Source organism: Gekko japonicus, unplaced genomic scaffold (assembly GCF_001447785.1).
Source record: "Gekko japonicus isolate JY-2015 unplaced genomic scaffold, Gekko_japonicus_V1.1 scaffold2421, whole genome shotgun sequence".
NCBI classification, from domain to species: domain Eukaryota; kingdom Metazoa; phylum Chordata; class Lepidosauria; order Squamata; family Gekkonidae; genus Gekko; species Gekko japonicus.
The window spans coordinates 117,959-135,061 of NW_015173748.1; the positions used below are offsets into that span (position 1 = coordinate 117,959).

The following is a 17,103-nucleotide window of genomic DNA, read 5'->3' on the forward strand; positions in this document are numbered from 1 at the left end:
AGACTTGGAAAAAAACACTCCTTTTAGAGACGGGACATGGGCGGGCACCGGATGCCACAACCTACCACCGGAAACGCGATCAGGCGCCCGCCCTTGCCTCATGGTTTCCGGAAACTAGTACCTCGGAGGTACTAGTTTTTTACCCCGCATCTTCGGCAGGAAGCCTCGGGTTCACCACGGGAGCTCTACGCTTCCCAGATGTGATCGCGCCCGGAAAATCCGCCTATCTTCCGTCTCTGTAGCGTGGCTAATGCTCCGTGTGATCGCAGCCACTATAGGGATCTACACGCTTGGTACCAAGATCTTGCATTCATTACAACAGAATCTCCCCCCCCCCTTAAAGCATCTGCCACAGTTTTCTAGTTCTGTAACATAAAAGGCCCCACACAGAAAATCTATTACACCCACAATATTCAAGCACGACTTGCATACTCTTCACGCTGTTTTAAAAGTTGTATTACTTGAGCTGCTTTCTGCTGTGCCTCTTTCAAAGCCACTTCGTCGGCTTTGAGCTTCAGAAGAGCCAAGACCCCCTCATGTTTCTTTCGCTGGTCCTGCATAACAAAGATATTAAGGTCGAATCTGCATTTTCATTTTTAAATCAGTTTCGTGCTGCTGTGACGCCGTCTTTCTCTATATGCTTGTTTGAACACTGTTTAGAGAATAACAATAACAGCGGAGCCGCCACGAGAAGGTGATAAACATATGTGGACGTGCAAAAGTATGCTAGCACTGTTGAGGTGTGAAAACAAAACCAAATGTAGACAGCTTTTTTGAATACTGAGTCAGAAGGTTGGGACACCGGTGGGAAAGACAAATGCAGATTCGACCTAACACTGCCGTCATTGTACCTGGTTTACTGTTAAAAGATGCTCAAGTATGTCTCCGGCTTCAGAATCTTTTAACATTTATATTTCACAACTTCAATTTCCGAACTTTCACTCTGATAGCTGTGGTGTTATACCATTAAATTGGTCACAATGCTATCAGAGCTACCACAAAAAAAAAGTGGCAAAAATTCCCTCTGGGCCCCCTTCCTCACATCACCCAGACCCAACTCAAACATCACACAAAAACAAATTATGTGACTTGTCCCTGGGATTTTATCCCCTTACTCCCCTCCCCTAGCAGCTCTGATGGGTATTTATGTAAAATGTAGGTGATTTGTTTTAAGGAACGGTAGACCTCAAAGTTATCTCTTGTAGGATCAAAGACAAGAGTTTACAAATAAATGTTGTGCCAACAACAGTAAGTGAATTGTAATATTCTATTGAAAACACTCAAAAGAAAAAAACCCCAGCATAATCTATATTTTATGTATATAGGAACCTGGTAGTTTTGTGGATTTAATGCAGAAAAAAAACCCCAGCATAATCTATATTTGATGTAGGAACCTGGTAGTTTTGTGGATTTAATGTGAATATGACAATATTCTTTCACTAGAACGCAAGCGACATTTTCTCAGTGCAGCAAACACTTTTCCAATTCATATCTGAGACTTTCAGAGAACACAAAGACCATTTAAAGCAGAGGTAAGTACTTCTTTGGTTACCGTTAGTATTTGAGCAAGTGAAACACTTTCTTGTTGTACAAGTGATATGCCGGGTGCTTGTTTCACATCCGAAAGCTGCTGCAGAGACTCCTCAATGGTACTTAAGTAGTGGAGTTCTGCTAATATTTGATGCTGGAGGCCAGCAAGGGAGAAATGCATGGAATCTGTAAGGAAAACAGACAATACTACCCTAAGAAGTTGCCTTATACCAAGTCAGAAATCAGGGTTGCATTTACCTGCAGATGTTATTCATTGAGAGGTCTTCAGTGCAGGCACACATTGGGACTGTGCATGTACATGTCAAATTCTAAAGGTTTCCAGTGCTTTCTTTTTTTGGGGGGGCGGAGGGTATTTTTTATTGCATTTTTTAATATACTACAAACTACAACGAAAAATTGGGAAGGGGTAACTACATCTAGAGAGAAAGGAAAGAAAACCAAAACTAACTAAAACCCAAAGAATAGGAGATCATCACAACAGTTTGTATAAATGTTAAATTGCTAATATTACTTTGAACATAGTCGGCTATGCTAATTTTTTTATCTTTTTATCCAAAGTTTTAACCATTCAAGAGAACCCCCAGAGCATCCCACAATAAAGCTAAAGTTTAAAGGCACACTTCAGAGTTCTTCAGCCTTCAATTTGTCTTATCTTTCCTAATCCTCAATTTACATGTACGCTTGGGGGCAGCCGCCCCCTTATCAGAAAGAGAGTCCTCGTTGGAAGACACTGAGTCCAATTTGCCACTGGATTTGCTGTCATCTTCTTCCTTCTCGACCTCGTCTGGCTCTCCCAGCTGCACTCTCAGGAACTCACGTGCTTTGGAAACAGAGTCAATCTTTTCTTTTTTATCTTGTAGTTTGAAAATGACTCCTTCTGGAATTAACCATCTGTAGACAATGCTGTTTGTTTGAAGAAAAAGGATTAAATCTTTATATTTCTTTCTCTTTTGCCTTATTTCGAATGGAATGTTTTTTAGAATCCTGATAGTGTTGTCCCCAATTTTCAAGGGTGTTCCTGTAGTTGCTTTCAGGATAGAATCCCTCACGTGTTGCTTTGAGAATCTAACCACTATTTCCCCTGGCAGATTATTATTTTTGATGTACACGGAATAGAACCTATAGACCACATCCATTTCGCTTGCAAGATACTCCACTTTCAAATCTGTAACTGGGGCTAATGCTTCACTCAGGAGTTGCTTTAGATTCTCACCTTTTAATTCTGGGACCCCTTGAAACCGTAGGACCAAATTTGCTTTCTCCATTTGCTGTAAAAGTTGTGATTCTTCAGAGACTTGTTTCTTTTCCAGCGTCTGCACCTTTTTCTTAACTTTTTTGGCATTGGCGTCCATTTCCTCCACCTTCTCAGCCATTTGCTCCGTTATTTTAAAAGTCTCAGTCAGTTGGAGCTGCTGTGTTGCTAGATTCTGGTTTAGATTAGTCAGCTGTTGTTTGATGTTAGTCATCTAATCCAGCAGAGGGCACAAGGACTCTGTTCACATTTTGAAAACTTGGTGGTCTCTTCCGGTCGAGGGCTCAAGTCGGCTGGTTTCACTTTTACTGGTTTGTCTTTCTCTGCCCTCTTCCCCACCATCTTTATGGATTGTTTGCTTTCATGAAAACTTGCTAAAGTCTCTGAAATACGCCCATACATTTATCTGCACTCTGGTAAGTCTCTCAAAACAGATTTCAATGCTTTTTCTTCCGCTCCCCCCTAAGTATTTTGTTGTTTAGTTCATGCGTATGGGAGGGGCCCCTCCCCTGCTCGCTTTTTTCGCCATTCCCAGGGGGTAGCTTTCTTTTTAAGTTCTCATTTTGCTTTAACCTGACTCACAGTTCATTGTTGGTCATACGACCTAGCTCGGCATATGTTTAAAACGCTCGATCTCTGACGCTTGTCCCGGTCAGCGGCTCTAGATCCATATGGACACTCAGCAGCAGGACTGTCGGGGCGGAGGAGCGCCTCAATTCCCCAGCATGGCGCTGGAGAAGAGGCTACCCCTCAAAAGCCCCATGGCTAGGAGTCTTTTGCCGTCGCCTTTCTGCTGGTGCGCAGATCACATCCCCGGGAGGTCCGGGAGATGTGTCTGCCAGTGTGTCACCATAAACTGGAAGCCCATCTTTTCCAGTGCTTTCAACAGTGCAAGGAGAGTTCCCTTGCCCTCAGTCATGTGCTGGCCCTTTCCCATCAAAACAAGCACATGACCAAGGAGCAGGAGCAATCCTTCCCCCAGTTCTCCCTTTGCTGCTGTGATGCATCCCAGGATGCCTAAAGCAGTGAGCTCACCATGGGGAAAAAAGGGAGGGATGCATACCTGCATGGAAGACCACTCGATGAACAACAGTTACAGGTAAGTTTTTATCTTTGCAGCTCCTGTGAAGTCCCACATTGGGAAACTCGCACATTTACTTACCCTGGAGGTGTGTGTGAGATTTTAATTGAAGAGACTCCCATAGAACACCTTTGCCACTCTACTACCTTTAATATTAATGTCCTCTACCAGGTGGAACTGGTTTTACAGAGGCCATGCAAAACTGAGTTGTTGAGCTGTGCATTCCATTGAAGATCAGGTCATTAAATTGATCAGGCCCTGATATTATAATTGAGAGTAGGTCCCTGGTTGCATGGCAACAGAATGAAATATTGTTCAGTTGTTTTACTCATTTTGTTATGGTTTTCAATCAATGCTTATTACGATCCAAGATCAGAAACCAATCAGAATCATCAATAGACATATACATTAAATACATGTCATCCGTAAAAGGTATGCTAAACATGAAATGCCATCCTTAATTAAAATTTGTTAAAACAGAGTTGTGTTCTTCTGCCTAATTAAACATGCCAGGGCACAAAATCTAGCTATTTTAAAAGTGATTTCATTACAACAATTGCCGAGGAGTGAAATACAAAATTGATTAGATCTGCCAGGAAAATTGTGCACTGGTGGAGTGATGTATACATTCCGAATGTTCTGATAAAACCGAAAGGAGAGGACACGCTCAGTTGTTTCTGCCATACCAGAATAATATGGACAGAGATGTATCTCATAAAGGATGCAAGCATATCTCCCATCAAGAAGGGCAGATGGAAGGACATTTCGTTGGGCAAAGGTAAAAGCTCTATGATGTTTAGGGAATTCTTATGTATAATTGAAGTGTAGTGGGTTAGACGCATGGAGAAACCACGAAGACCGATGTAGTGATCAGCATGGTTTACTGGTACACAACAAGACAAAGACAAACGGCCGGCAGGCCAACTATATACATACCTGGGGACACATCCCTAGGTCCCGTTGGAGGGTTTAAATCTCCCGCCACGGTCCCATTGGTCCCCCAGTGGAGAGACCAGGAGCCTAGTCCCCATTGTTACTCCAGAGTCAAGCTCTGGAGTGTTCGCTGGCCCCTGGTGGCAGTCAGCGGACACAACATCAATACAGGTATGAAGATGGAACAAATTTTGGTTGTCATTCCCCACTGCCAGAACAAGATGAGTTTGAGATCTGTCCAGTTGGAGAGAAATATCCCACAGTCTGTGTTTAATTATTGTTTTAGCTCTTTGATAGCCTTGCTATGGTTTTCAGAAACATGGTAACCCACCTCGATCGAAAGCCTCCTGGGAGGTTTCAGTGATCTGAGCTTCTTAGAGTAAAGATGAAGATGGCGATGCAAAATGCTCCTAGACTGTAACAGAACTTCAGATTCCATGTATATATCTTGGATGTGAGCAGGAGGCATGAACTCTTGGCCCTCAGCTCCATTCTCTGTGGCCTTGGACAATGGGCCTGTTGGATTCCAGACCAGCCCCAAGATAGTTTATCCTTGTGACCTTTTATGGATATTTAAACGGCATTTCTTTGGTTATATCTGATTGTATTTTTATTTGTTTTAAATTACTTTGGGTCCCATTAGGGAGAAAAGTGTCCAATAAATACAGGCTCAGATCCTATGACTGTGTTGCATGCATGCAAGATAGCCTCTGCCATGGGGTGTATTTCCTCTTGTGCTAGCTCTTCTGTTTGCACAAAGCTCATTAAAAAGCACTGCTCTCATGCAAACAGAAGTGCTAATGCAAGAGAAAGCACACTCCATAGCAGAAACTATCTAGTGCAAATGGAACTTGTTTATAAGACCTAATCCATACTATTTATCTATTATTTTGGACAAAGGTGAGCTAAAATGTCATAATTAACTAACTCACAGTGCCTCCACATTTGAGCACCTGTGTTCATGTGCTCCCCATAGCAGAAGCTATCTAGTGCACATGGAACTTGTTTATAAGACCCAATCCATACTATTTATTATTTTGGACAAAGGTGAACTAAAAACGTTATAATTAACTAACTCACAGAGCCTCCACATTTGAGCACCTGTGTTCATGTGCTCAAATGGGCTCTTTTTGTAGCAGGAACTCCTTTGCATATTAGGCCACACACCCCTAATGTAGCCAATCCTCCAAGAGCTTACAGAGCTCTTCTTACAGGAGCTACTGTAAACTCTTGGAGGATTGGCTACATTAGGGGTGTGTGGCTTAATATGCAAATGAGTACCTGCTACAAAAAGAGCCCAAAGATTCGTTCATTCATTCATTCATACACACACATCCCAATAGCATCATATTCTGCAGGTTTTTTTGGTCAGCTCACCACTTACAACGCCTGTCCCAGTCCTTTTGGCTCCAAGGTTCATATCAGGGAAAGCAAGATTTGGCTTGGGTCCAGGAAATATAGTTGCTTGAGATCTTGAAGAGGACCTGGATTGTTCTGCTACAGGTTCCAGTTCTTTCTGTGCCCTTGGAGACTGAGGACAGCTTGCAGTCCTTGGTGACCTTATCTTATCTGGGAGACTAATGGGGGGGAATCAAACCAAAAGTTTAAAAAAATCCAGACAGATAGGGCATTTATACAGCAGTAGCTAAGAATGATTTCCTTAGAGCAGGGGTCTCCAGCCTTTTTGAATCTATAGGCACCTTTGGAATTCTGACATAGTGTGGTGGCACTATGGCTGTCCCAGGAGGTTGAGCCAGCTATATGATGGCTGCTGCAGCTTACTTTCAATCACATATCCTTATGTTGTGGATGCAGCTGCTGCCAAAGCAGTATTTTTTAAATGCTGCACAGCCCATCAGATCTTCAATAGCCAATCAGATGTCTTGCTGGGCAAAAGCCCCAATTGGCCCCACCCACTTAAAATAGGGATTGGATTTCTTTCAGCACAGTAAACATATAATACATTCTTTTGTGATTGTTGAACTATCAAAAATCTGTGGAAATCAAGTAGTGGCAGAGATATATTTTTATACACAAAGGGGACAAAGCAGGGAGTTGGATCCTGACTACATTTTCCAGTCAGAATAGAACTTGCTTGCCTCCTCTCTTCCACAGCTGCCCACTGATCTCCACAAAATACTTCTTCTTTTTTTAAAATACTTGCCCAAATGGGCAAAGTTTATTAGTTTTTTTAAGGATTACACAAAACAAAAAAAAGAGCAATACATTTTTAAAATATCTAGACATTGACTTGCTCACAACATCTTTAGATACATAGTTCCTTTTCCCTCCTTGTTTAACTTTAGATTCCACAACAAATATCATTAATCAAAATTCTTTTTTTATATAAATCTTTTTATTAATTTTCAAAAAGAAATAACAAAATAATTATACATTGTTTTCACATCCCAGAAAAACCGACGGCAAAAGACTGGGAAAAAATTACCATATAAATAATAATCAATTATTCTGGCTTCCGGTCGGGCTAAGATGGAGGACTGACACACTTTCGCGATTGTGCGAAGTGAGCGACGGCCGCTTTAATTTATCAACATTTATTTATTAAATTGTCAAATATCTCCCCATAAATCTACATTTAAAATACTAAAAATACTAATTTTTAATAACCCACTTTTTTGAAAGTACATTGCTGATTAACAATCTATCTAGATCCAACTGTTTTCACCCAGCCATCAGTTTAAGTTTGCCATTCATTCATTGGTATCAATATAACCTACTCATATCCCTGCAGGAATGAATGATAGCACTCACACAAGAGACAAAAAGGACCATCACTTACTCCCTCTTTCACATTTTCCATTTTAGTCACTACTTAAATGAGGGAGCAGACAAACAGTTGAATTCTTATCTACCATAGAGAGAAGATTGTACCCAAAAATTATTTTTGCTTATTTGTTTGTAAGCAACCTGCAAGACTATGTCTATAATATTCATTGTCTTGTTTTTTTCCAGTTTACACAGGGGAGGGGAATACACACCTTGTTTTAACTACCATTTACAACCCAAATAAAAACCAGTATTTCATTTAATCATATCTTCCATCTTAAGTAGTGAAACAATGTTCCCAAGCTATATCTTAAAAAAAAACAATCAAATTAACCGACTACAACATCTTCTTCTAACATTTAATAGCAAACAAAATCTGTATACAGGTTCTTCACAATGTCCATTCCCTTATCAAAAGCCATCATTTATCAAAGTTGAAAAAATATATATTACACACCAAATCATAACATAATTTCAGATTTCCCCCCCATCTTTCTGATTGCTCTTCCTTTTCCCCAACTTCTTTCCCATGTCTAAAGTTCTTGTATTCTTGAACTCTTAGTTTTAGACTTGATCTTTCCTTTTTCCATGTGGCATTTATCACTCTTTTGGGGATTTTAGAGTTCTTTCCTCCATCTCTTAACTCCTTGTTTTTAGTCACCTTCTTTCTCTTTCTCCTTTGTACAACAATCTTTAAGAAATGTCCTTTTTTTGCATCGTTCTTATTTGGTCATTCCGCTGATGTTTTCTATGTGCATCTGATTCATGAGTTACATTCTGTGTGCTCCCTTGTCTCTTATCCCGTAGCTCCCTCTCCTGGCTATAATCTTGTAATTCAGACATAGCTTGCAAATGCAGACTAGATTCTCTGTTTTCACCAATGTCTGCAAATTCATTCCTAGGTTCTTTAAATAAGGACTTACAGGCTGTTTCAACAGCTTCTTTAATTGTAGTTGACAAGAATCTCTTATATTGTTCAATGGGTGGTTCTTCCACTAATATATTCAAATCCCATTCTTCCTCTTCCTCATAGGTCGCCATTTTCTTGTTATTTTTAGCTCGTTATTCTTTTACATTTTATTCACCAGTATTTAAGTATAATGTTCAAGATATCCATATGTTCTAACAATCTTACTTTCAACTAACAATATAACTATGAATTTTTAAAGCAGTTTATTTTTCTGAGTTCTTACCCCCTTTTCTCGGCACCATACAGTTTACCCCTGGTCCCTACATAGCCGCTTTCTTAGACGCTTTAGGGGTAATTAAAGGGGTTTTTCTATGATCTGTATTAATTTTTGCGTTGCATGAAGTACACGAAAAGTATTTTTCCAGTTAGACTCACTTAAAGTATCTTTTCTTGCTGTGATGCGTTGCTTGCAGATAAAAAAAAATGATTAAAACCGGTTGGTCGCTGCTATGAAAACCATGGTGAGAGCCATGTTTTCTCCTCCTCTGCGCTCCCGCATCGGGGCACAACGTCGACACCCCCACGATTCGCCACCGTTAGGGGTGGGCGAAGAAGCCTCTTGCAACTTTGCCTCCCTCCAGGAAGCAAAGCAGGGCTCCCCCATTAGTGTGGGGGGCTCCAAAAGAACGCAATGGGATCGGGCGGCTTGGAGAAAGCTGAGACCCGTCCGCTCGTGGCGCCACACCAGAAGTATATCTCCATTAATCAAAATTCTATTCCCAATATATAGTTCATTTTTCTATATCCTATCTGCTATATTTCATTTTATCTATGCTACCCTATTATTAAGCAGGATAGATGACTCCGAGAAATAACATGGAGGTAGCAAAAAGGGATAATCAGTGGAAAGTACCAATTTAGCCAACCCAGATGATTTTATTTATCTCAGATATAACTTCATGCAGCATTACAGTCCTCAGTCCAGAGCTATGATAGAGTCATCAGCTCAACCCATGCCAAGCAGAGGCTGCTAATATGCATGCTTGGAGGGAAAGGGGGATGGAACTGTACCTCCCCACTAGAGATGGAAACAGATGAGATCATGAGAAGAGAGCTTTGAATAATACTCTGCCAAGATGGTCCCTCCTGTGGCCCTCATGGCCAAGACATAACACTTGTCAAAGATGGAGGGTTGTGACCAGGCAGCTGCTCCTCATATTCTAGATGAGTAATGCCCCAAACCGAAAGCTTTGGTTGCCACACCCTACTCAAGTAGGCTGCAACTGTACTATGGCTTCGGTCACACGGGCAGGAAACTGCAGGGGGGAAGCGTGGCTGTTTGCCCCGGGGCAAACTAACGCGCGGTTAAGCGATCAGACCTCCTGTGGAGGTTCTGTGGAGGTACCGTGGAGGTTCCACGGGTAGGGAGAGGCGCTGATCACAGGACATGCCTGCGCGCAAAGAAGAAGTGGCAAACTGCTTTTCTTTTTTTGTGTACACGACAAATGCGCATGCTCCGTTGGGTGCGTGTGCGCATCCACGGAGACTTGGGGGGAAAAAACCTTTTTCGCAAGGGGACATGGGCGGGCGCCGAATGCCACCGGAAACGCAATCAGACGCCCGCCCTTGCCCCGCAGTTTCTGGAAACTAGTACCTCCGAGGTACTAGTTTTTTGCTGCGTGTTTTCGGCGGGAAGCCTCGGTTGTGCCACGGAAGCGCTACGCTACGCTTCTCAGATGTGCCGGTGAGATCGCGCCCTGTCTCTCTTCTGTCTCTCTTGCGTGGCTAATGTTCCGTGTGACCGCAGCCTAGGAAGGGTTTTTATTGCCTAAAGGCATCTAACAGAGTCTAATCACAACTCTGAACCAGTGGCTGAGGAGTTGGGGGGACTTATCTGTGCCTGACTAAACCCAGAGACTTCCTGAAAAGTGCAGCCCTGTGCACACAGAAAGAAAGGGCTCTGCAGACATTTTGGGAGCATAGTGCTTCTCTGCACTCAAAGGAGGATTTGGGAAGGATATCAGTTGACATGAGTTTCTGACTGAGGCAAACAACGTTATCTCTTTGAAACAGGAAATGGCACAATTTTGCTGACAATATGCCTAACAAAAATGTCACCCTTGCAGTCAAGAGGCAGAGGTCAAAAGTCGCCGCTGATTCAAAGGAGCACATCACCATTCACCAGCTGAGACAAGGCTAGCTGAAGTTCCTATGAAAGTGTGGGTAGGAAGACAGTGGAACTATTTAAGAGTCGAATTAACAAGAAACAACCTGCTGAAGAAGGGCATGATCCAGAAAACCCTCCTAGGTAGACTCTAAGGTGTAAGGTGCCAAGGCCCTTAGAGTATTGGCTGAAGAAGTATTCCAAAATCCAAATTACAGAACAGGAAAACAGATTCCAACCAAGGATCTCCATTAATGAATAAAACCTGTTCCATTTGGAGGAGTAAGATGGTGTATGGAAGGTTTTCAGAAGTTTAGAAGTACCTGTTGGAAATGCAGAGGCTGCTAGAGGGGATACCTGCCATGCTACCAAGTTTAGTATGGAAATGTCGTTTTGTAGGAGTTTGCCTTGATTCTGAGAGACCAGATCCTTTACCCCAAAGAGGTGGATGAATGTTCCTTTAGTGAGGTGGAGAATGTCTGTCAAGCAAGGCTGCCAAAGTCAATATAGGGTAAGTAGGATGCTCCAGCACACAGAGAGATCAGGACCAAATCTATAAACTGAATATGCTTTGTGAGATAGGTGTGAGATTTGGGCTTGTGGACTTGCTGACCTAAAACTACAAGGAGTGATTGTGACAAAGAAATGACTGGTGAGAGTCGTCTACACAAATCTGTGGGAGAGCCAAGAAGCACACCCACAAGATGAAAAAGTGGACAACTGTAAAGAAAAAGAGAGAAAGGAAACTTTTATGCTGACTCTGATGATCCAAAGAGAAAATTACCATTTGTGGCATACTAACACCTTCTTCTTGGGGTGGCCAGAACGAACCCTTAAATTGTCACTCCAGAAGATTCTGAATCATGCTCTGTGGTCATTGATTTCATTTGTGAACATTAAATGCAACCATTCAAAGTACTGACATAAGCAAGTTCTTCTTTGAGAATAGTCCTCAGTTTAGTTCTGAGACCTAGGCCTGTGTCATTCTCTTAGCTTACTTTATATATAAATAAATGCTCTAGAAATAATATTTATAGCATGTCCAAATCTGGAATAAACATTAGAATTTAACTCCTGTTCTATAACGTTTTGCTTCAAGTATCAGAATATACAACATAGCTCTATGTAAGTATGTATTTTTTGCTAATAACACAGTGCTATTTAACTGCTAAATATTGTTGGTACTAATTATCACCATGCCACATATTTATAGCCATAAAAAGATGTTATGGTAGGAAGGGGGGGCATGGTGCCTTTCCTTGCTGGGAAACTCCCTTAGACCAAGGGTTCTCTGGAAAGTACCCTGGTGGTAACCAGCTGCCAACACTCATGATCTCCTGAGAACCTCTAGACTGACCCACCAAGAAGGTAGTCTTCCAGCACAGTACTAGAGCAATAACACAATACTGTATAACCAGTCTGGTAGTAGCTGAGCAGTCTAGCACATGTGGAAGAGATTATGAGAAGTATCCCAGATAAATGGATTACACTAAGCGAAGCCCAAAAAAAGTCTTTATAAAAAGGTTTATTGTAAAAGAGAGAAAAAGAAAGGAAAGGGTCATTGGATTCAAAAAGGGGTGCAAACAGGCAAAATAAAATATAGGGAAAAGCACACAGCAACAACATTGTTCAAATGAAAAACAATACAGTTGAACTAACTAAAAGCATGTGTCAAAATGCTGCAGCAGGCTCCTCAGAACATGTGCAGAGTTCCTTGTAGTAACAAGAAGTTGAAGAAGTCCTTAACCCCTACCCAACTTCCTGTGGACCTAGTTTCCACTAAAGACTGAAAACTGAAGACAAGGGAGAATCCCAAATGTCCATATATTTATGCTAAATAGAGTTGGACCTAAACCAGCCTCCTTTCCAATAATGACAAATGGCTTTCTCCAATCCCATGCAAATCCCCATCTCTGATGTCAGAGACTACTTTTACCAATCAGAGTCATATATAATATAGCCCCACCTCCATCAAGCACCTGGTAGTGGCTCTGAACATCCATGACAAACAGTCTGGTCCAAACCAGTTCGTCCTTTGTCTAAAAGGAATTAAGTCTATGGGTGTGCATCTGGCTTCCCCGAGCCATAACCACCACCCTCCCCAATTAAATGCCTTATCGAGTTTGGGGAGGGAAAGAAAGGCATTTAAACATGCCTGCGCTGACTTTCCCTTCCCTCCCTGAGTCTCTCCTCAGCAGCTGGAGAAGGGAAGGCAGAGAGAGGAGGCTTCCCTGGTCAGTTTCACTCCCATGGCCTGTCTGCTGTTAGATTTAAATGGCTTAAACCTAAGAGCTGATGGGAATGAAATTGACTAGGAAAGCTGCAGGGGGGGTTGGAAGAAAAGAAGGCATTTTAATATGCCTCCCTTCCCTCCATTTGGGTATATCCAACCTGAATATATTTGGCAATACCGAATATTTCCCAGTCCCAATACTTTACCAATAATTACCCCTAATTAAGTTTGCCAGGATAGTCCAATGTGGAATGTAAGTGAATAACTCGTTCTAATGTAATCTAGGGGTCCAAGATCCCAAATGCTCTAGGTGGTACTCTTGAGCCTTAGAAAGTTTTAGGATTTATGTCACAGATGTATAATAATATAAATACAGCATATAGCCATAGTTTCGTGGTAAAATGCAACTAAGTCCTGTTAGCCATTAACTTTACCTCATCAAATTATGACCAAATAGTTCTTCTAAAGTGTTGTCAGAGTCTGGATTCTGTATTTGTTCTCTACTGGATACTCCATTGCTAGGCACTGAAGTCTTTGTCTCTAATAGTGCATGGTCTGACTCTGTAAACATTCTGTTTTCTTCCCACAAAGAGAAATGCGAGACCCCAGTAAAAGATTTTAGTCCTGCAAGACATATTTTAACAAAAGGTTTTTAGAAACAAAAAATAATCAGTGAACACAGCCTGGATGTGAGACTGATATCTTCCCTCCAAAGTGGGGGATCCCCTACTCCCAGCTTTCATTTTCCCAGCTCAGAATGGTAGGGGGAGAAAAATAAACCAAAAAAAAAAAATCACCACTGGACCAATGGTGTGATGTCATTTCCAGGTAAAAACCAGAAATGATGACACGCCTCTCTAAAAATTGCAGAAAGCTCTATGGTTTTCAAACCTGGCTGCATTTGCAGCAAGTGGAAATGGGGGTGGGGATATGGAAGTCAACAGCTCCCCATTAATCCTTTTAGACACCAGCTCATGACACTACAAAATACCGCACTCTACCCTATATTCTACCAAAGTTTTCCTGCACCACTTTTGTGCAAGAATGTATGCAACACATTACGCAGAGATAATACTTTTGCTTAATTCACCACAAATAGCCAATGAAGAAAGGCAGCCTTGTCAACAGCTTACTTACTTTCCTTTTCCCCTATTCTTTTAGGATATGAAGATGAGCAAGAACTGGAAGATGGCGTTCCTGAGGAATGGTGGGTAAACTCTTTAACTTGTAGTTCATAAGGTAATTTCCTGTTGATCAACTCTTCTTTCAGATTTGGGATACTACTGCAAACATTACCACAGAACAAAAATATAGATAGCATTTCTCAGCTGCATGAGACTACACCAGAGTGAAATTCAACTGGCTTTCAAGGATGACCAAATCCAGGATCAATGACAATGATTCACCATCAACCTTCTTAAGAAATTAATCTTTTAAATGCCATATAAGGCAATGTCAAGGTCAGGAGTTTCACCAGTCATTCAGGGAACCACTGAAAATATACATTTAGATTGGATCTGGAAACATTAGTATGTCATTAGTTAAGCTTTAGTTGACTGCTTTGTGAGCTAAGCATTAAGACCATGCTGATTTTAAGGCACGTCACCGTAACTGAGAATTAAAGAGAAAATGTCATAGATAGCCTTTACTCCTGTTCTAATGCCATAACGTCATGTGTTCATTAAATTGCAAGCTCACACCTTTAAACATCTTCAAGAAGGTGCCTGTATTGGAGTTTAGGTAATGCACACATCTAAAATTTAATTAATTAATCTGTTAATGGGCAAGTGAATAATCAGTTACAATCCTAACTTAAACCATTTTAACAGATTAAGGAAACATCAGAATATTTAAATATTTTTTCCCCAGTCCACACTCTGGGGGCAGGCTCAGAATTAGATATATAGATAACACCATAGCATACAACCAAACATTCCTCAGTACGCATGACTTTTAATTAATTCTGTTCTGTTGCTATTTGTACTGTAAACTCATACATACCTGGGCTCAACAGCTGTCTTTTTATCTGTCCCCATTCCACTACCCTGTGATGAGATGAAGTCATCCTCATATGAAACAATACTAGCTGGAGGGCTCATTACTGGAAGTGAAGGTTGCTGGAGTGGTGATCCTTGCCTTGACCGTTCCTCAAATCCTATACATGAAAAAAGAGAGTAAAAACTGAATATAGTCTACATTACAGAAAGATTTGATTATCTCAACAAAATCTCAGACCAGGTGTATTCCAGATTAGCAGAGATCCCAAACTACTGGCATTCCAGTCTTTTTCTATATGGCTACAAAAGAGCTTGGGAAATGTACTTTCTGAGAAACACAAAGCGGAAAAGCACTAAGACAGTAACTAGTAAGTGCCAACATTGCTGTAACAGAGCAGACCCACTATGGTGAAATTATCAGAGTGCTGACTCTCACTATATATTATTGGGCCAATTAACATCCTCTCAGCCTAACCTACTTCACATGGTTATTGTGGGAATAAAATTGGGGGGGGGGGAAGGCCTTGTTCATTGCCCTGAGCTCCTTGGAGAAAGGGTGGGATCGAAATGTCCATGGGTTAGAATTTCCCTACCCATTACCAAATCAATCCACAGGTTTACTATGACATTTAAAGAGCTGAACTTCAGAGTCCAGGTTATTTCTATAACAAAATGCAAGTGTTCAAGCAGTTATCAATGAAACATCAGTTACAACACCACAATCCTTCTTTTATTTATTTTTCTTACCTTGCCCACATAGCTGGTTAGATTTTCTAAAGATGGTGATGACACTATGTGGACTTCCTTTGGTTATTTCTTCCCAGGGACCTGAAGCACTCCTCATTTGTGCAGAAATGGGTAAATAATTTTCTGCCTCCTTCTGAAATTGTTCTGTGGGCTCATCGCCAGTTTTACCTGCACCACAGAACTCTTTTTCCTTTAATGTTTCGGTTATCTTCAAAGGTGAATGATCATCCTGCTCTCCGTCCTCCTCAGACAGGAGATGATCACCGAGCCACTGCTCATGGAGAATTACAATACTCTCAGCATTAGGAGAGTTTTGCTTCTTCGAAAGGTTTGCTGCTATTCCTTCAAATGTCTGCTTGCATGGAAGACTGACAGCGGCAGCAGCATGAGGGCTGATGGTCTTTCCCATTCCAGGATTTTCCAGTTCAGGGAGATGATTGTCAAAAATTGTCTGAGACGCACAAATACTCGACATATTCTGAAATGTGGCCGAGAAAGCATCATTCTCTTCTCTCACAAGGGGACTGCTGGCCTTCACCCAGTAGCCATCACCCTGATTTCCTTGCACAGAGTTGTGTCCAGGGCTACACACTGCTCCATAATCCATGCCAATTCCAGCTAACCTTTTGGCTTCACTTTCAATTCTGCTAGACAAAGAAGCTGCTTTTGCTTTCAGGGCTTCAATACGGTCCAGAGTACCTGTGGGCTGTAGAGTAGATGTAACTGGTGGAGATGACAACGGCAAGAATCCTATAGCCGTGCTGTGGCTTCTGGTTGATAATAAACAGTCAAAGTCCTTTTTTAAGACACCGTGATCCAAGGACAAACGTTGTGAAAAGAGACCTCCAGTGAAGACAGTAGAAGAATGTGGGAAAGGAAGCTGAATCCCCAGGTTATCTGGCTGAATCCCCAAAGGCTCTAACCAATCATCCCTAGAAACCAAAAGGTTGAATACTCATAAATTTACAAGAACAGAGTCTGGGAAAATTTGACTATTAAATATTCACATATGAGACATCTTTGCAGCCATTTTTAACTGGATTAGACTGGATTAGATTATTCCTGTTACATATGGGGGGGAAGGGAGTTAAGATCAGGGTATATATGTCCAATTACCAGTGGTCCATGTGTGTGAGTCATGAATATGACGCATGTGTGTAAAATTCAACAGCTGGATTTTATCTGGCAAACAGACTGCACTGTTTCGGCCATGTCTCAGACTTTACATGCATGTGTCATATTCAGACATTACAGCCACAGATGGATGTTCAGTGGGGGAGGCTCACCCAGTGGGTAGGATGGCACCCCACTCTTCCCCACTGTGGATACGGAGAAGATTGGAAAAATATTGTCCAATTTGGGCTGCAGTCTTCTACTAAGAGGTCCTATGCATGCTACTTATGTTGGAAAAATTGGCAAAAATAGTTAGATATTCAAGATTGCAATGG

At 41.5% G+C, this 17,103-nt stretch overlaps 1 protein-coding gene across 1 annotated transcript in view; it reads right to left on the reverse strand.

Annotated features, from left to right (window-relative positions):
• LOC107120708 (centrosome-associated protein 350-like) overlaps positions 1-17,103 on the reverse strand; it is an 88,538-nt gene that overhangs the window by 42,225 nt on the left and 29,210 nt on the right. The window contains 7 exon segments of the mRNA XM_015423478.1: positions 462-554; positions 1,553-1,716; positions 6,195-6,394; positions 13,346-13,535; positions 14,049-14,194; positions 14,913-15,066; positions 15,656-16,587. Of these exon segments, the coding sequence (XP_015278964.1) occupies positions 462-554; positions 1,553-1,716; positions 6,195-6,394; positions 13,346-13,535; positions 14,049-14,194; positions 14,913-15,066; positions 15,656-16,587 (1,879 nt within the window).